The sequence below is a fragment of the Aquila chrysaetos genome, chromosome 5, assembly GCF_900496995.4.
Source record: "Aquila chrysaetos chrysaetos chromosome 5, bAquChr1.4, whole genome shotgun sequence".
NCBI lineage: Eukaryota > Metazoa > Chordata > Aves > Accipitriformes > Accipitridae > Aquila > Aquila chrysaetos.
Window position 1 is genome coordinate 75,166,269 of NC_044008.1, and position 20,188 is coordinate 75,186,456.

At 52.1% G+C, this 20,188-nt stretch overlaps 1 protein-coding gene across 1 annotated transcript in view; it reads left to right on the forward strand.

The window, feature by feature from the left end:
- The window catches only part of NPLOC4 (NPL4 homolog, ubiquitin recognition factor), a 31,136-nt gene extending 11,337 nt beyond the window's left edge, over nt 1-19,799 (forward strand). The window contains exons 9-17 of the mRNA XM_030013886.2: nt 1,247-1,333; nt 2,975-3,046; nt 3,756-3,882; nt 5,856-6,016; nt 13,181-13,252; nt 15,088-15,183; nt 16,246-16,362; nt 17,396-17,498; nt 17,917-19,799. Of these exons, the coding sequence (XP_029869746.1) occupies nt 1,247-1,333; nt 2,975-3,046; nt 3,756-3,882; nt 5,856-6,016; nt 13,181-13,252; nt 15,088-15,183; nt 16,246-16,362; nt 17,396-17,498; nt 17,917-18,074 (993 nt within the window). The 3' untranslated portion in view covers nt 18,075-19,799. The remainder of the gene's footprint in view (nt 1-1,246; nt 1,334-2,974; nt 3,047-3,755; nt 3,883-5,855; nt 6,017-13,180; nt 13,253-15,087; nt 15,184-16,245; nt 16,363-17,395; nt 17,499-17,916) is intronic.
- The last annotated feature ends 389 nt before the right edge of the window (nt 19,800-20,188 follow it).

A 20,188-nucleotide genomic window follows, 5' to 3' on the forward strand; every position in this document is an offset into this window, starting at 1 on the left:
ATTAGGGGATTTCCAAGGTCATGGTACAGAACAGCCTGAAAACGAATTCTGTACTAGTTAAAAAATGCTGCGGGCCCTTGCTTCAATTTCTTATCAGCTCTCTGGGAAAATGTAAGCAGCTTAATTAGACAAAAATGAAGTCTGCTGCCTTGGTCGAGAGGCCGAGGTTGAGATCTGATGCCTCGGAGCAGCCGGAGTCCCCGCTAGATGGTGCACGGCACCACGCAGCACCGCGCTCGGCACCGCCAAGTCCTCCGGGGAGGCCACAGCCAGAGCAGGTCCCGCCAAGTCTGGCTTCCCGGGGAACCCAAAAGCTGAATTCGGCATCAGAGAGCTGGAAAGGGAGGTGGCAAATGCAAAAAGCCACTCTGCCCACGACACAAGGCTTGGCTTGAGGTTGAGTTTGCCTACTGGCTTCTTCACCACTGACCAAAGTCACTTTTCTAAGTGCAGACACTATGTATACAAACATGTCGTGGTGGGTCATATGTTTTCTTCCTCTTGATGATTTCTGCAGGGTTGCTGAAGTAAAATGCAACAGATTTGTCAGTGGAAAAAGAAAAATGGATCTTTGGGAGTGTGTGTGTGTGAGAGCAGAATTGCAAGCCTTTTATAAGTTCTTCCCTTTCTTTCCAATATGAGCAGAGCCATGCCCTCTATTGTTTCAGTATCGCTGATTAAGCCCCTGCTTTGGAAGTTCATATGCTTCTAGTTGTGCACGGTAAAAGCAAGGAAGCTTTTGCTCTCCTGGCAAGCAGTCTCTGCTGTGCTTCTTGACACGGCATCTCGCCACACGAGAAAGCTTGCATCTGAAACGCACCCAGATGGAGTCGTGTTCTCCAGAGTCCGGGGGGGAAGGCCTGGGCGTGGGCTCTTGGATTCACTGGATTTCTGCCTCTCTGCTGCTCAAAGATTCAAACAAACGAAACGGCGGTACAAAACTGGCAGGTTGAACACAGAGCTTTGGAAAAATTATATAATCTCTTGCCTTTTCCAACGTGCTCGGAAACAGCAATGGCCTGTTTGTAAATGCTGAGTCTTTCATTCATAAACCCTGACATAAACTTAGCTAACTAACAGGATGGGTCTGTGAGTAGAGGAGGTCTCTGGGGTGAAACCAGTCAGTGGTAATGCTGAAGGGGAAACCTAGACCTCTGCTTCCATCCTCTGCCTCATTACTGACAATGGCTAAGTGTACTATGTTTTTTCCTGTTCTGTCTTACTAAGAGGTTTTTCTTTGCTGCAGATTGGTACACAAAACAGCCTGGAGATCCTGGAAGATCCAAAAGCTGAGGTTGTGGATGAGATTGCTGCAAAGCTTGGACTGAGAAAGGTTAGGATGTTGTCGGATCTCATGCGTCTTTGTTTGGCAATGAAGAAAGTCGTCGGCAGTTCTCTTCAGCTCCACGGGGTTATTCAGGACCGTTTGGGCACATCTGAAATCTAGCTTAAGTGTTGGTAGCTCTTATGCTTTTAGGTATGAAAAAACAAAATGAGAGCATTTTCCTGAGCACAAGCATCTAGCAGGGCTGTGCAGCTGAAGTCAGCAGTCCTCTGTCATGAATGACATCAAAGGGAGTAGCAAAGAAGCAGAAACACAATTTTCCCTTTATTTCTCCACAAATAGGAGCCGTTCCTGGTAGCATCTCCCCGGTGAGTGCTAATTTGGCACAGATGTAGCTGGAGTTGCCTTCCGAGTTTGTTCTTCCTTTTGACAGGATCTGTGCTCCACTTCCAGGAGCCAAGGCTCCTGCTTTTTTTTTTTTTTTAATTCTCCTCTGTGGGGTCCTGTCTCTTGATGCTGCTGAGGCAGGCTGCGGCGAGTTAATCTGTACGTTGGTTTAGAGGTACAGGTCCCCCAGCAACTGAGCCTCAGTCCTCTGTTCCCCTTGTGCCTGCAGCCTGTCAGTCATCCCTTCAGGACGTATGGGTGTTGGGATCTGCTGGTTTGCTGACACCTCTCAAACCTGTACTGATATTTTCCGGTTTGGGAAATCTTCTGGTATCGTGTGAATGCCAGGAATGAGATGTACACAAACAAGATTTGACTTGCTAAAGAAAACACAAATCAGAAAAGACTCAGTACAGTAGACTATAAACATCTGTGGTGAGGTCTTTTGTTCTCTGAAGATAAGATCTTTAGCCTTTTGCCAGTGTCTGAAGCAAAGCTTCTGTGTGTGTTATTTATTTCCATGCTTTTCCTCTGCTTCTCGCATCAGATATTTTTAATCAATATGACTTAACATGTAACTTGCTGCTGGTTGCAGATTTTTGTCTGTCTGGGCTCTGCTAGGAATCTGAATCAGCAGTTCTTCCTCTGAAGGGTTAACGCTATGGGAGCTGGTCACGAGGGGGCTGATCGGAGCTGTTTTTAGCACATGTGTGTAGAAGGGTTCACGCAGCGGTGTGTGTGTATGCATCTATACTCCTATGTGCAAACAATGCAAAAAGCAGGAATGTGTTTTTTGGATCGGAGCAGACTGATTTGGAATGAATCATACTCCAGTGGGAACATATGAGCTTTATCTTAACTAGTGACTGCGAGCTTCAAAATGAGATCATGTGAGCTGCTTTGTCATCTGCTGGCGCTCCCGATGCTGCTTTGCTCTGAATGCTCAATAGGAAATGCTTTTTGCTGTGGGTGGGAGGAGGTAGCGGCTGAGAGGCCTCTTGCAGCCTCCAGATCTTTCCATGAAAAAATATTCCATAGTGAAACATAAAGCTGCAGGTGCCCCCGGCCAGCCAGCTGGCATGCTGCTCCTGGAAATCGGATTCAAATGAGCCCGGCACAGCTGGGAGAGCCATTTCCTTCAGGCAGCATACAGCAGGGCCGTGCAAGAAGCCAAGAACATCTTGTCCTGCTAGGAGAAAATGTATAAGCTCTCTTCTGGTTTGGTTTGGGGTTTTTTTGGTTTTTTTTTTTTTTTTTTCCTTTTTTCCTTAAAGCAACTTTCTTCATAACACTTCTTTATAGGTTGGCTGGATATTTACTGATCTGGTCTCTGAAGACACACGGAAAGGGACTGTTCGATACAGCAGAAACAAGGTGAGATTCAAGTGTGCAGCTAATTACAGCTGCTGGTACTGAGGGTTTGTGTAATAGCATAAATGCTGACTGTGCCAAGCAGAGTACTGAGCCAGGGCAGCACAGGGCTGGAGGTGATGCTGAGACTGGAATTCTTGTGAAATGGGGTTTTTCAGAAGCTTCTGAAGGAAAAGGAGCTTGAGCTTGAAGAGCACTGTTAGGGGTTTGAAGCTGTTTAGATAGTACGCAAAGCTGCCTGCAGCCCTTCACCCACTTTGCTTTAAGAAAATGGTGCTTGTGGTTTAAGAAAATTTAGTAGAGTGGAGGGAGTGGGGTAGTGTGAGGTGCAAACTCAGTGAGCAAAAGTGACTCAGTCAAAGGATGTTCCTGTGGGCTGGGCTTTGTGAGATATACGTGGCTCAAACTTTGACCTTCTCAGCTTCCTGTAATTCTAAAATCAATGATAGCCCTATTTGGAAAATGAAACCCTGTTAAAAAAAAAAGGTGTGTAAAGGTGGGTGGAACGAGAGGTGGGACAGTCCTTCTGGTGAGAGCCAGGCTCAGGGCTGGGGACCTGACATGTCGCATTCTTTTCTCAGTCTCTGCAACAACTTTCTACGAAAGCGTGTTTTACTAGGGTGTTGGTAGTTTTCTTTGGCTGCAGACCAGGGAAATAGGTCTAGGCTACATTGCGTTGTCCTTTTTATTCACATTTCTGCTCTTCCCTCAGGACACGTACTATCTAAGTGCAGAAGAGTGCATCACAGCTGGAAACTTCCAGAACCAGCAGCCCAACATCTGTCGCCTTTCTCCAGATGGTCATTTTGGATCCAAGTTTGTCACAGTTGTGGCTACAGGTATAAACTGGCCTCGGCTTGCCCCAGCTCTCTGGGTTACACGTGAATTATCTCTTGTTAATAGGAGAAGAATATGCAGCTCTGCCAGAAGTCATCAGATGTCCTGGTCCCCATTTGTCCTATTTAACAAGGGGTTTGCCTTGCTCTATCAAGTAAACTACTTTTTCATTCTTTGTGCTATCTTCTCTACAATTATTTACCCTGTCCCCTACAGGAAACTTAATTGAGGCTCAGACCTGCCACATGTACCTCTCTGATCCAGAAAGCATTTTTCTGCCTGCAGCCAGGGGAATAACTATTGCTCACTTTTCTGTTTCGAATCTTTAAGCTCCAAGTTCTGTTGCCTGAAAGCGGCAGTGCAGAACCACGGCAATCCGGATCCTGAAAGTTACTCTGGCTGGTTCAGCATAAAGGAGGGACCTTTATCTCCCTTGTGTCGCTGTCAGGGAAACCCTTACGTAGGATGCTGTGCTCTTCCGTGCATGGAAACATTTTTTGTTTGCCTGAATAAAACAGAGAAGCCTGCAAAATGCTTTGCTTTGTCACCTCTGATTATAGCCGTTTTCACAGCGAGTCTCCAGAGGCAATGTGGAATAGTCTGCACTGCCCAGGCTGTGAGGGGAGATGTTGGCATGTGCTGGGAGAGTTGTAGTGTTAGAAGTTCAATCTGCTGTTCTCCATGGGATGACACATGTATTCATTTAAAATTTCCCTGGAGCAGATACGCTGGGTTCTGGGTCTATTTAACACAATACAAAAAACGCGTGACTTCCAAATAGCATCCAGTGTAAAAACTGAAAGTGTGATGTTATATTGCCTCCTCTGAGCCCAGGTTTTGTAAGTGTTCCCAGAGCCTTTTTCAGTGAAAACGCTCTTTCATTTAACAGGCCCGTGCAATCGGACAGCTGCCTGTACATTCCAGACTGCTAAACGCATCCATCTTTCATTAAAGATAGATGTGTATCTCGCTCACTCTTTTTTTTTATTTATTTCTGGTTTTTTAAACAGAAACTGAGAAAATGATGGCTAGTTTTGTTCAGGCCTTCCCTGTGTCTTGGTCTATGTTTAATTTCTAGGAGTGTTTGTCCTGGAGCAGTGAGTGATTGAGGTTAGAGATCAAAGGGTAGAAAACGAATATTTCCTCTTTTCTGTTCCAGATAATTTCATTCTCTTCTGTTAAATCAGCCCATCAGGTTTCTATTTAAACACTTGATTCCTTCCTTTTGTGCCGTATAAATATATCTGAGTAGTTTGCATCAACTTTGCCTTTAAATCCTCTACATGGATTAATTCCTATCCCCTCCTGAATTCCTAGGTTTGGAAATAGTAACGTCTTCCTACCATCTGTCTGTATCTTCTCTTTCCAGTTGTATTCTAATGACATATGACTCGATGTTGCTTACATTATCCAAATTAAAGCGCCAAGCATGTGATCTATCAGTGAGCCAGGGTCTTAATTTCCACTTTCCATGTCAGATTTCCACCAAGCCATCCATTACAGGCTGAGAAAACACTTTTTCTTCTTATGCCTGACATTACTAGATGACCAACTCTGAAACTGCAGCTCATGGTTCCTTGGAAATGAAGCAGGGTCACAGGAGCTGTGTGCCTGGTTTTTGTTTTGAAAGAGAGAAGATACCTGCAGGGTAGTGGGATGGTGATGCTATCAGCAGCCTTCTGAAAGGGCAGCTTCACCTCCTTTAAGCTCCTGGCAAAGCATTCTTGCTGTCACTCCAGGGGTCTATCCTGTTAAGCTAGCTGTGAAAATGTGTGTTACTAAATAGATGTAGAGCTTAGAGGGGATCCTTCCCTAGAAGTACTTCCCATGCAGCAGCACCAGCGTTTTCTTCTCACCATTCTTTGCTGTTAGCAAGACTGTCGTGTTTGATGTTGCTCTTTGAGTCATGCCTCTCTGAGTTACACTGGGCAAATCAAGCTCGTGTGGGATTTTTAACCAGCCTCTTCTCTTTCAGGTGGTCCCGACAACCAGGTCCACTTTGAGGGGTACCAGGTCTCGAATCAGTGCATGGCACTGGTTCGAGATGAGTGTTTGCTGCCCTGCCGAGATGCACCAGAGCTGGGCTATGCCAAGGAGTCCAGCAGTGAGCAGTATGTGCCTGATGTGTTCTATAAGGTAAGGGCTGTGTGCTGGGGGTTGGGGGGATCTGCAGAAACAGCTCTGCCGCGTGTCTGGAAATCAGTATGGCCAGCTCAGGAAAGGATGTCTTTGAGGTCTGAACTATTTTCAGTAGTAACCGTTCACCACATGTCTGCAAAGTAATTGCATAAGCTCCATTTCCCCCTCATAAACGTGCTGTTATGGTTTCCGGTGCAGCAGTAGCCATTGGCTGTCCAGCTTCTAAATGAGGTCTGCCGTGATCCACCGAGAGCCCGTAGCAAGTGCTCTGAATTCACCTCTTCCGTATTTGTTGGCAGTATTTGCCATGCTTCTCTGTTGATTTTAATCCCCAGCTGAGTTCAGCTTCCTCCACTGCACAGCCGTATGATGTGTGCTAGCACAAATGGTGCGGTGAAAACGATGGGTTCCTTATGCGGTGCCAGGGATTTGCTTGTGTATGACATGCTTACAGGCACCAACTGGGCAGCGGATGCAACAAAAGATAGCATAATTCATGCAGCAAGAGGAGAGACAGCCCTGTGCATGCTTCTCTGTAAGAAAAGGAAGGTGCAAAGGCTTTCAGAGCAAGGGCAGGACCAGGGTGTGCCCCCCTGGCTTTCCCCTCGAGTATTGGGGTTACTACCTGTGCCCAGGTCCTGTTCTTGGGTCAGACAGTAAGCTCCAAAAACTGGTACTGAGGAGCAGCGGGGATACGTGCATCCAGAGCGGATCCAAAATACTCTTATGTGAAGCGTCGTGCAAGAGCACTGCTGGTAACTTTTCTGCTGCAGTTTTTGGTACAGCTTGATGAATGGACTGTCATTATTCCCTTGACAGTTGTTTCTGGAGATCTTCAGGCCCCCTGTATCTGCAGGGCGGAGTTAGAAACTTGGGGACAGGATCTCTGCGGAGGCTAATAGCACTGCTTCTCAAATGTGTGTATGTTGGTGCCCCGTGAGCAAGCCAGAGGAATTAATTAATGGCACTGCTTGCCAACTAATTAGCCATCCATCACCCAAGTTAGTTATCTCATTCTTGTCTGTCTGATATACACAGCCCGCTCAGCCTGCAGCACTCCTGCCGCCTGTATTAAAGCCGTCTGTTAAGGAGCATAGGATAAGCAAAGCTACCATCATTTGGGACGACAGAAATGAGCGTATTGTGCACCAGCGACAGAAATGGAGCTGGTCCAAATGCTCTTGTATGCCCTGAACCTGGGACTGGGAAATGCTGGCCTGGGTGAATTAGCCTGTGAGACTCCACCTTCCCCCTCCACCCTTTAACTGAACTGCTGAACTGCTGGCTTGTCTTGAAACCACCTGAAAATGAGGAACATCTCTTGGCTAAATTCAGTGCTTGAGAGGAAAGGTAGATGGAATCCGTGCCTTTTTCCTTAGTGCACAGACAGCTTGCTCTTAGGAGCTGATAAGCCAGGTCCGATTTAGATACAGTGGAGCTCGATTGTGCAAGGGTTGGCCCTGAATGCAAAGATGAGATCATCTCCTGGCGTGCTGTGGTCCTGCTCCGGAGGAGCCCGTGCTGTGCCACAGTCAGGGTGCAGCCTTGCAGGAGGTCCCGTAGGTCTGTGTCCCACATGTGGGCCACCCTGGGTGTTTGGAGTAGCAGGAAGCCAGTGGGTGTTCCCATAAGGTCTTCACTCCCATTCGTAATCTGAAGCAGGGAGATAAACAAAATGCTAACTGATGGCTCCAGCCTTCTGTGGAAATTTCCATGAACCACTGATTCACTGGGTCAGGCTGAAGCTTATTTCATATGTTTTATAACTTCTATCCGTAATTGCCTTTTTCATGATGTGCTCAAGGAAGGCTTGAGGACTGCTCTGGTGGGTGTAATTGTCCTTCAGCTTTAAACGTGTTTGGCTGTAGGATCTCTTAATTTTTTTGGAATGTTCTTAAATCAACGGAAAGCTTAGTCACTCCTGGCTTTGAAAACCTTTGGGGTCTCATTAAATGTGCAAGGCTTGAGGTCAGAGACACTACCTCATAGTTACTGGGTTGGTGACAACAATGGTGTCAAAGCATTGGTTAAATACAGTATGAGGAGCAGGAGTCCAGTGCTTGGCCTCGTAGCAGAGGACAGCTGCTTCATGGTGCAGCGCCCTGCTCCCCCTTTGCAGGAGCTGAGCAGCTTTGTTCCCAGTCCTTGATGTGGGGGTTCCCCTGTGTGCTGCCCTGCCAACTAGCTTTGGGCAGAAAGCTGCACTTTTGAGTAGTTGCTACATTTTGTCTTGGACTGAGAAGCTATCACTGGTAGAGAGAAAAGTCCATATATATATTTCTATGTAATACGCAAGTATTCATTTGAAAAGCCCTTTAGGATGAAAGGAGCCATACAAATTTATTCTAATTGGATGAGAACCAGAAGGCCAATGTTTGTGTAGTGTGGATGTATTTATAGAACAACTATGCATCCAGATGCAAGGCAAAATCTATTGAACTCTCGTATCTGTCTACAGCAGGGTAATGCAGTAGATTCACCTTTGGCTTTGCCAATAGGAAAAGGTGCTGCTGTTTTCATCTATAGCAAAGTGTAAGCCAGCAACTGTGCTACAGTCATGTTGTTCGAAGAAGACATCTTGTACCTCTGCTCGCAGTAGGTGTTGTTACTTCAGCAATGACTGTTAGGAAATGCATCTGGATTGGTAATGCTGCAGGCGCAAGAAGGACCCGCACTGCAGGCAGGAGAGCTGCAGCTTCAGAGACTTTACTGCACAGGCGAAGAGGTGCCTGGAAGGAGAGGAACGGCTGTCTTTGGTCAGCGAGCTGTTTTTCCATGGTTTGCACCACGTTTTGTGTTTGTGGAGTGGGAGCAGGGGGCCACCACGTCCCCTGGGGCTGCAGCTGTTCCTGCCTGAACGTGACTCACCTCGATGGTGTGTTAGCATAGATGGGCTTTTCTTCCATGGAAATAGGAAAACTGATGGCACCAGTGTTGTCCTGCCTCAGGAGGCGAGGCATTTTTCCTAAGCCTCTAGCCTTGTGATTTCTGTATTTCTTTACCATTCTCTTTATGTTGGCCACTAGCCCTGCTGCTTAGAGGAACCACCCCAGTGGAATTGGCAGTATGCGCTTTCTACATGCGGCCGTTGCTTTCCTGGCTCGTGAAGGCTAGAGTTCTGCTCTAGTGTGAAAGTCGAGGGCTTTGGGGACCATGAGTACAAGTTACTTTTCTCCAAGAAGCCTCCCCAGGTAAGATTAGCCAAAGGAAGAAAACATCCCCCTTGGCCTCCTGGGTTGTCTGTGAAGCGTCACAGCGCAGCGCTGTTTCCAGTTCGAATGTTGCACAACCGGCACATGCTTCTTGATGAGTTCGATGCAACGAAACTCATGAAGGAGTCGCTCTTGTCAAGACACAGCCACACAAGTCGGGGTAACCGCTCTCTTTGTGAGTAAAGGCGATGAAGTTGCAATGGTCACTTCACCCTGTTTCTCTGCTGGATGAGGGAGAGCCCATCTGAACATTACATATGGGCCATTTTCCATTCCCTGTCTTCTGCCCTCGAGCAGTCTCCTTTGTCCGTCTGGTTCTAGAAAATAACCGTATTGATTTTGATTTCACTAAGAATGTACCTTCCAAACCATGGGTTCATTATTCAGAGCTGAAGTTGCTTGCAAATGGTGCTCAGTGCCCCAGCTGGGTGTGATCCTTCCCGTTGGGCTGCCTGCACCTTGTGCTTGCTGTCCACCTGCTCCCAGCTCCCTGTGGTCAGTTTGCCGAGCCCATAACTTTGCAGTGCTGCAGCGTTGCCTAATTCTGCTCCCTGCAGACCTGCATGCTCTGCTCCACCGTTAACTTCATGGGTGTCTCAACCTCACACCAAATGGGGGAAGGAGGTTGCTGTGTTTTACGGACCCTTTGAAACAATCGAATAATTGGATTTTGGGACTGGCTGGCTTTGTCTCTTATCACAGGTATTTGTGTCAGCTTAGTGTAAACATGAAGATGTCATCCTTGCAATGAATTGCGTTTTACAGCTGCCTGTAACATTCCCCCAGAGTTTCTTTGGGATGGTGTAAGACGAAAGCCCTTTACAATGGCACCAGTGTTGTGAAAGAGCCCTTTGCCCTCGTAGAGTCCTGCGCGTGCTTTGTGCATTTACAACGGCTGAGACAGTGTCTGAGCCTTGGCTTGTCATCTGTTAAATAAAAGCCAGGGCACTGCTTTTATTAGAGCCAAACGGGACCTCTGAGCCAGGCTGTCCCCTGCGTGGCACGCTTTGCTTCCACCGATTCGCTTTGAAATCCTCTTCCCAGGGAAGACATGATAGCCAGGCTGCGTGGAGGCTTTTGCAGGGAGTTTTCACTAACAGCGAAGGACTTCCCCTGGCTGGCCTCCTACCAACGGTTCGTGTTGGACTGGAAAAGCCTTCTTAGCCTTAAATGTCCCAGCTGCTCTGGGGAGGAGGATGCTTGATTAGCTCACGAGGAGTCTCCTGAGAAGGGTTTCAACTCTCACTGACCTATCGTTTGCTCTTAGAAAAGTCGCTTCGTTTTTGTGCGTCAGCTGCTCTATCTGTGCAAGGGGGTAGGACTGCCCAGTAAAGCCCTTGGAAATCAGCAGAGGGAAGAGCAAGGCTGGGCTTTATTAACACACAGAAAGGACAGACAGCTGCTCAGCTCCACGGTACCTTCGGCAGAGTGAACCCGTGGGGAAGACTAACAGTATGGGATGCTAACGGCTGTCCAGCCCTGGGACGTGGAGCTGGAGCCTCCCTCCTGGCTGACAGCTGCCCGGGCTCCTTGCTTGGCTGCTTCCCTCACCCTCGATCGAAAATCCCAAGGCCACCCAGAAGCCTTTCCTGCTGCAGCCGCCCTGCAGTGCTGCAGAGGTGTGCGAAGCGGCCGGCCGCGGTCCCTGCGGGTGCACCCATCCTTTTCCCTGTTTGACCTCGTCCGTTCGCAGCTTCTGCCTGCAAACAGTGGTTTGAAAGGCTCTAATTGCAGCGCCTGTTGCAATCTCCAGTTTGCTTCTGTCTTCGGGATGATTCATTGTCCAGATCCTCCAGGCCTTGCTGCTAGATATTTGTCCAGGAGCCAAATACTTGCACCTTCGTTAACCCCTTCTTGGCCTCCCTTTGGAGTGGTTGCCACTGGGCATTCATGGCTTTGGGGGTCTCAGGCTCTGGGGCTGCAGCAATAATGTGCCAAGAGACGCTGCTGGGGCCCCAGCGACTGCCGAGTTCAGGATGAAGATGTCTTTCTCCCAGCAATTCTCTCAGCTTGACATTTGTTAAGGCCTTTAAAACTTAATTGCCTAATAAAATGGTGCATGGGGGTTGGAGAAGAGTGCTGGCACTGGAGGGGGGGGGGGGGCTATTCTCTCTGGGGAGGGGCAGGGTTGGGACATGTCCTCAACTCGGGGAGCGAGGTTCCAGTTTGGTAGTAACAGTCTAGTGCATGTCTTGAAGGCCTCAGCAGCATGACATTAAAAAGAAGGCATTTAACATGGAAATCCCCAGAGGCGGAGATTAAAGCGAACAGGTGCTGGAAAAATGTTTCTGCATATTAGAACTTAATTAGATTTGAAAATGAATTCCAGATGGGCTAATTATGTGTGAGTTGTTGCAGGTTCTTTCTTGCAGGGACAGGATTGTGTTTGGGAAGCTGATTTGGTCTGATTGGATTTGATTCCTCACTCTTGCGGTATCACCGAGATCTAGAAGCAGGTTAGCTTTCAGGTCCTGTGATCTCCCTGAAAAGGCTCCACGTCTCCTCCTGCTCCTGTCAGAGCCAGAGAGATCTGAGGCCACGAGCCACCAGGCTTGTTGCTGAAATAACCACAGGGCCAACAACCTGTCATGTTCAAGGAGAAAAGATCCTTATCGGAATTGCTTTTAAAAGGAGCTTCAAAGACTGGAAGCTAGATTTTTTACAAAGGGAACTGTTCTTAGGGACAGAGGATGCTTGGGGAGGGGGCTCAGGAAGGGGGGCTGTTGCCTGGAGGGGAGCAGCGTGCCAGAGCCTGCTTGGGCGATGTCCGTCTGGGTGTACCGGGAGAGCAGAGCGTGAGAGCGGGGTGCTGGCTGCTGCACCGCATATTTGTGCTGTGTAAATACTAGCGTAACCAAGAAATGCTGATAGCGGGGGAGTGGCGTACTCCGGGAGAAAATACGGCTCGGGAGAGGAGGGTGTCAGCCGTGGGCAGCTCATTCTGATGCACGGTGCTCGCTGGCTTGGCCCAAGGAATGCTGCTCAAAACCCTGCAGGGGACCTGCTGGAGGAGTGGGGGTCACGGCCTCTCGCTGAGGTCCCCCAAAGCCACCGAGGTGTTGGGATGACGGCTCCGCCAGTGTGCGGCGGCTCTGGGTCTGCCTCCAGCCACTGGGACTTCTGAGAGCTCAGTAAACGTAAACTTTAATGTAGGGTCCCTGATTGGAAATTATGGGTGTATGATTTATATGGGGCTCAGTGAATGATTTATAACATGTTAAGTGATGATTTAGGTAGAAAATACAACCCCCTCTTACAGAATCTTTAATGAAAAGTGTCAGTTCTCATGAATTTATTTCTGAAGCTGTGTTTGAACTCAGCATGTTTGACATAAATCACGTCTAATTGTCATTTTATGATTAATGAACATATGCTGGCCGTTTTTCTCCATAATTAAACTTTATGTTCAATTCGTCTGGCAAAGAAAAACAAGTTTATGCATTGTGATATGCTGGCTCTTCAGGTCTGTGTATGAGAAAGTGCCTGGATTTCCAATTCCCAAGCAAGAGTTGGATGAGAGACTCGTGGCCGGTTTTGCAGAAAGTCAGGTTTGCCTTGGCTGAGAAAGCAGATGTGGCACTGTCCCTCCCTTTTAAGACAGTACTGCTCCTTAAATGGCATTTACACTTCTTAGATAATGCTAGGCACCTCTCCGGTGATGATGACTGAGACAAACAAGATCAAGGTGGTTTGTGACCACGCACTCCCTTAGCTCACGAGGAAACAGAGGTCCCAGCTTACCGACTTACAGAGATCCATAGCCCCGAAGAGCTGCAGGGAATTGGGCAGCTCCGCAGCACCCAGCCACATACGAGCAGGTTTTCCACACCCTCAGTGATCTGCCAGAGCTAAGGATCCCCGGGGTCCTGTGTGGGTGTCTCCAGGGCAGGATCGCTTAGGCTTCACACAACTTCCATGGTGAGGAATAATTAGACTCTTCTTTTTTCAGGACATAGACAAGTTTGGCAACGAGATCACACAGCTGGCTCGCCCGCTCCCGGTTGAGTACCTAATCATAGATGTAAGTATTCATTGCACTTGTTTGCTTTCAGCAGGGGAAGGTCAGGGCGGAGTGAAGTTCTTAACCCACCTCTAAAATTCACATTGGAGGTGATTCATCAGAGAGATTTTCTTTCTTTCTCCTTTTCCCTCTGCTGCCAGGCATTTCTAGCACAGAGGTGCAGGAGGCGGTGCACTCTGGGGTAGTTGCAGTGCTCCTTGGGATCGGTGTGGTGCCAGGGAACACAACTGCTTCCTGGGAAGGCACTGCCTGGTGCCTTATCACGGCTCCGAATTGGCACGTAGCCATGCAGCAGGGAAAGCAGCCAGCCCCACGGATACGTGTGCCGGGCGCTACCTTACGTGGAGCTAATTAGAAAGCTCCAGTTGTCTGTCTCTTAGCAGCAATTAAGAATCCATCTCCTTTTAGTGACTCAGCAGACCAGGTTGGTTGTACAGAAATGCCTTTTCTTGGGGGAGGGAGTTCATGCTACAGCACAGCTTGGCTGGAGCAGGGCTGCTGCCTGCCTGCAAGCGAGCGCTGCCAGGCACTGGGGCACGGCTCTGCCCTTTGGCTTGAAAGGAAACTGTTACGGTGTGGAAGGCAGGAAAGCAAATAATTTGGATGACAGATGATATTGCTGGAGTTAGAGGTGGTGCCAGTAACGATTAAATCCACCCGGAGCAACTGGTCTGGTCCAGCTGCCCCTGGCACAGGCAGCGTCCCGCGGGCGCAGGGAAGCTGGCAGCCGGGAGGCTTCCACTGGCTCGTCCTTCTTCCCCGTTTATTAGCTGCTGTGTGTATCGCTTATCAGAGCGACACTCAGGCTGACACTGGGACGTGTGACTTGCACAGAGAAATGTCGTGTCCAGAACAATGGGCCCATTGTGTGGAGCCCTCGGACACCCCATGCCAGTCGGCAGCGCTGGAGCGTATTTATTACTCAAGTAGTAAAGGCATCTGTTTCTGGGCTACCTGGGGTGTAATTAAGATGAAAACAGATTGATGGAACATGCATTTAGGAGCAGTCTGGAAAGCTGCATTCTGAAGCATCTTGTTTTGTCTCTTTTAAAAAAAAAAAACCAAAGGCATTATTCCAGTTAATACTATCCTGGCAGGTATTTCTGCATCTCTGCTTACAAAGGGCCTCACCAACATGGCCCAGCAGTCAGTAACTGACACCAAAGCTTTAAAGCCCCCAGAATCGGGACTGGTTTAAATGTCAGAAGCTGGCCCAAACACTGGCTTGTGAGCTCAGTAACGCGGGCGCAATGTTGTATTACCCTGTTTCCCATCCCTTTGGCACAGGGTGCAAGGAGGAGGCAGGGTGAGTGCACCCAGAGCGTGGGGTGACTCTGTTCAGTGAAGTGCAAAGGTGTTTTCTTGGCACCCGTTCCAGCCCAAATGGAGCAGCACGGTCCCCTGGCTACCCCGTGGACAGACAGAGGGGCCACGCTGTCCCCCTGCCACCCCTTGGTGTTAAGGTGACACCCCCAGCAGCAGCGGCAGCCTGGCATGAGGCAGAGCTGTGCTGGGAGCTGCTGGGTCCTGGTGACCTTTGCAGAGAAGGATGCTCTCCACGGCATCGTGCTGTGCTCTTGTCAGGGCTGAGCTCAGTACGTCTCCCTCCAGCTTTGTTAGAAACGATTGCCAGGAGTTAAGGGGTGTACTGATTGGAATATTACTTTAAATGTTAAAAGCCATCAGAAGATCCCTGCTGTAATTGCCTTGCTGTCTTCCTGCCTGAGCTCTAATGCGTAGCTGTGGCTGCTGTCACCTCTCAGGAGCCTTGCTTCCCGTATCCCACTTGCCTCTCCTGCTGTCAGCACTCTGATCGTCCTTTCTTGGATTTTTAGATTACTACAACTTTCCCCAAGGATCCAGTCTACACTTTTTCTATTTCTCAAAATCCATTCCCCATCGAGAACCGCGATGTGCTGGGAGAAACTCAGGTAAGGAGTGATTCATAACAAAGCTGTGTTTAATACAGGTAGGTTGTTTGTCTCCCTTGCCCTTACTAATATCTGCAAAGGGACGGCTGCAATTGTGCCCTTAAATCACCCCGTTGCGGTTCAGTCCAGTGCTTGCCAAACACCTTCCTGTACGGAGCAGTGTCTGCATGCCAATCAGCCAGCTGGACGCCTTGCTCCCTGCCTGCTCGGTGATGGGGACCAGGGCTCCTCACTCTGTGCCAGGGCTGATGCCTCCCAGACAGCATCAAAGAGGTCGGGGGGCTCCAGCCCCACAGTGACAGTACAGGACCCACTTCTCCCAGACTAGGGTCTGTTGCTCCAGCTCCGAGAGCACTGACTTCTCTTCCTGAACAGATTTTTAAAGCACAGAGGCCATTTACTGTAAGAGGCCCATAGCATTGAGCAGAGGCAGCTGCTGGACAGCTCGAGGCACTCGCTGGGTGTTGCCAGCACACAGAAGGCTCGAGTTGCTTTAAAGCAGCAACAGCTTGTTTCTCTAAGGAGGCCGTGCTAAAGATGTCAAAGGCTTCCCTCCAGAAGTCATCACAGGAAAGGGGTCTCTGCCCGTTGTGGCTCTGTGGGCAGAGTGGGAGAGGTCGGCTGTTCAGCGCCAGATTTGGTCCTCATTTCTGAGGACGCCCTGGGTTCAAGAGCAGAGGAAGAGGAGAGGATGGGGAAGAAGGGGCTGCTTTGTCCTCACCTGCCTCTTTTCCTTAGGGACTGGGCTTTGAGCTGAGCTGACTGGCCTCTGTTCAGCATCTTTTGTGTCTGAGATCCACTCTCTATGTGCTGGGGTTGTTCAAGTGCTCAGATAGGAGAGCTAGTGAGGACCCAAAGATCCTTTTCTCTGGGGGTTCTCTGGAGTTAGCTGCAACTCAGTGAGCCAGCCTGGGATCTGATTTCGGGAGGGTCTCTGCACATTGCAGCCAATGCCCAGAAGAGACAAGAATGTTATAGTGTTTGTTAGTTGATTCGAATAGAAAATAAAGTTACCACATGGGGGAGAAGTGACTTCTCTTTATTACTTTCCCCTCTCTCTAGGACTTCCACAGCTTGGCCACGTACCTGTCCCAAAATACTTCCTCCATTTTCCTAGACATCATTTCCGATTTCCATCTGCTCCTCTTCCTGGTCACGAACGAGGTCATGCCTCTGCGGGTACGTAATGGGGAGGAAAGGGTCACGTCAGTGTCGTCGTCCCCAGGGCCCTGAGCTCCTCCTGGGGTGTCACCTACATGCGTGGAGGTGACCGACCCAGCCTGCCACCCCCAGGCATGTCCCCCCAGCTGGGTACCTGTGCAGGCAGGCCATGCAGCTGGCCCAACGCCTCTTCTTCCAGGCTGAGCTGCTGGTAGAAGGTTTAAAAAGTCAAACCAAAGCCCCCAAGTAGACCAATAGTCTCAACACGCTGCTCAGAGCAGTGAGGGGGTGGTGATTGTTAGCACGGTCACAGACCGGACAGAGCCAACTTGGCTGCGGCTCTGAGAGCTGGAAACATTTTTAAAAAAATATCTCAGAATCAGAAATTCCTGTTGTAATGATAACAAGATCAGAGCCCCCAAATCTCGGTGAGGCCAACGACTTCCTGGCTGTGCAGCTCTGCCACTCTTGGCTGGGCACTGGGAGCTTGGTGGATGCCCAGGACCCCAGTTCACATCTGCACTGCTGGACCTTCCCAGTGTAAGCAGCACACCAGCGAAAAGGGCCACATGTTTGCCAGAGGCTTCAAGGGCGCCGAGGACTGCGCATGTGCAGGGCAGCCAGGCTGACCCTGGGCAGCTGGAGATCAGGCCGGGGCTGTGTGCGTGGCCGGGGATGGGTGCCGGCACACTCCGGCACAGCGGGTTTGCACCCCCGGGAGTCAGGCTCAGCCCGCAGCGCTGGCACACTTTCCTGCATCGGGGAGTGCGGTGGTCGACTGCAGCCTGGTTAGGGGATAACCTCCTCCTCGCAGAGGAAAGGGAAGTGTTTGGGTCCTAGGGCTATGTCTGAATGCTGGGGAGAGCAGAAGGGACAAACTGCGTCTTGCTCCTTGCCCGAGAACCTCACCTCAAAGGGGCAGCAGCTCAGACTCACAGTTCTGCCTTGCTGTGGCTGGTGGAGGAGGGCAGGGAGGCACTTCCCTGGTCACAGCCCCAGCCTAGGTGCCGGAGGAGTGTCCAGCGCTGATTTCCCTCTTAACGAATTCCAGGACAGCATCAGCTTGTTGCTGGAAGCCGTGAGGACCAAGAATGAGGAGCTCGCACAGACCTGGAAAAAATCAGAGCAGTGGGCCACCATTGAGCAGCTCTGCAGTAAGAAAGGGGGTCCCTCTGGGAAGGGGTCCCTTGGGCCAGGGCTGGGCCGAGCCAGCCGGTGGCTGCGCAGTGCTGCTCTCAAGCCATCGTGGAGGCTGCTGGAGAGTCGGGTGGGAGGAAAGCTGTTCTTTGGTCCCGAGCAAAGCTGTTCCTTGGTCCTGAGCAGTCCCCGCTGCACCAAGCAGGGCTGGGCTTTGGGGCTGCACCGCGGGATCAGCAGTGCTCAGCTGTGGGGTGCTGAGATCTGCCACCACCTGGGAGCCTCCACCGGGTGCCAGCCTTGGGGCCGAGGGCAGCATTTCGGCAGGGAGGTTCTCGCCTGGGTTGGGATGGGAAACTTGTTCTGGGTTTAGGCAGGGGACCTGCCTGTTCCCAGCGCTTCCCCCCTGCTCTGACTGGGCTCTTTCTCTTGCAGGCACAGTCGGTGTCCAGATCTCAGGACTACAGGAGTACGGTGCCATGGGCGGCTCGACACACGCCGTGTCGGCGGCCATGTGGGCCTGCCAGCACTGCACCTTCATGAACCAGCCGGGCACAGACCACTGCGAGATGTGCAGCCTGCCCCGGACCTAGCCATGCCAGCGCAGCGGCAGACTCCAATACAGAGCAAACCCCCGAACAGCAGGAGTGGTGCTTGTCCCTTCCCTGTCCTCCCTTCTGCTTCCCCCCATCAGCCCCCTCCCCCGGGGTGCGGAGCCGGGCAGGGGGTGGCTCCAGCCCTCCCCAGCTGCTACTCGCTCCCTTTCAGGGGCAGCCCCATAGTCGCAGCAGGAGCCGGGCGCCCTGGCTTTATCTTGACACCGGTCCCCGGCCTGGAAAACCAACGCTTAACCTCAGCCTTCGCCCAGTGGGGCCGGGCTGTCTTCCCCACCATCCCCAGCTGCTGTCCTAGCCTGCTCCTGGGTGAGCGCTGGGGGCTCTGTGGCCAGCTGGGACACCTCCCTCCCTGCCTGCTTGCCTGCCCGAAGCAGCCTTCCAGCATAGCAGAGGTGACGGGGAGGCTTTGGCATCTCCCTGCCCGCAGCTTTGCTCCCCTTTCCCTGCCCGCGTGGGTGGCTGCCACCAGCCTTGGGTGCCCAGGTACCGACAGCTTTCGCACTAAACGGCCGAGGTGAGAGCGAGCAGACGACTGTTAACAGCGCTGGGCCAGACGGCAGCTCTGCCAGGCTGGGCCCCGTGCGCTGGCAGTGCTCCCGGAGCAGGACTGGCCCCCCCCCCGGCGCCGCTTGGCACCGGGCAAGGGGTGGGCATGTGCCAGCTCTCGGCTTGGCACCGCTCCCGCGGCACGCACAGGACCGAGCCGCGCTCGCTCCCTCTCGTGCGGCGGAGATGTTTCGGCACCCGGCTGTGCATGCTGGGGCTGGCACGGCTGCCGGCTGGGCGAACCCCCGTGTCCTGCTGGTTCGCTGCGGGGGCTGCAGGAGGGCTGTCCCGTTCCCCCCGCCGGCCCGTGTGCCACCTCACCCCACAGAGAGCGGTTCAGCTCCCGGGGAAGGTGCGAGGCACCTTGGGCAGCAGCTCGTCCCCTCCTCCGGAGCGAGGCCGTGCGGGGGGAACCACGTAACTCGGGCACCCGCCTCGCCTCCCGCATACCGTGGCTTGGCGAGGGAGACAGACCCCCGCAGCTGGCACCTTCCCCTGTGCCGGCATCCCTTCTGAGCGCATCCTCCCCAGTGCGGGGCCGGAGCTGAGGGTCAGGCCGGGCTCTTGCTGCTCTCTTTCCCCTTTAGACCCCAGCTGGGGGCTGCCCCGTGCCAGGGTGCTGGGGGCCAAGCACTGGTGAGGCTGGGGAGGGGGCAGGCAGATATTTGGGGTGTCCTGGGGGCTCGGCCCTCCCCTTGCAGGGCCTCTGACCCCCTGCCCCACCCTGGAGACGCCCTGCCCCGGCGCTGTGGGTTTGGGCCTTCGTTAAATCCCTGGGGCACCGGTTCCAGCGCTGCCCCGTGCCTTCATCGTAGGAGGGAGGGCGTGAGGCCCCATCCTGCGCCAGGATGGCATTGCCCCTGCCTTCTCGGGGCAGGCAGCGTGGCAGAGACCCCTGGCACTCCCGAGCCTGACGGCCTCCCCCGCCCCTTGCTGCTGCCGGCCAAGCGCTTGCCCAGGCTCTGCCGAAGGCCTTCGTCCCACCAGCGTTAGCGGAGCGGCCACGCAGCCCCTGCCACGGGGCCGGCGGGCTGCGGTTTGCTTTTTCCCTTGGTTTGTTGGTGTTTGGGGTTGCAGCGGTGTGCGGTACCTGGACTGGACTGACCCAGGTGCAGGGTCTGCAAGTAACGTTGAATAAAAGCACCTGAAACGAGAGCCAGCGCCATGCCTCCTGCGCTCTGTTACCTGCCTAGGGGCTGCGACACTCCGCTCTCTCCCGGCGGGACGGGGGGGGAACGCCGTGCCCCATCACCGGACAGTCGGCACCCCGTCCCCTGCCCGCGGCTCTGCCGCAGCCGGGCGGTCTGTTTGCAATCAGCGCCGGAGCCGCGTGCGGCCGGGCCCCGCGCCAGACCAGCGGGTTGAAAAGGGAAGGCAGGAGCCGTGCGGAGCCAGAGCCGGGGGAACCGAGCCCGGCGAGCGGCTGCCTCGTCCACGCCGGCCGGGACCTCAGCACAGGTAGGAGGCAGAAGGGGCTCCGGTGACACCGGGACCCACGTGCCCAGCCTGGCCCTCGGGGACACGACGCCCCACGGCCACCCAGC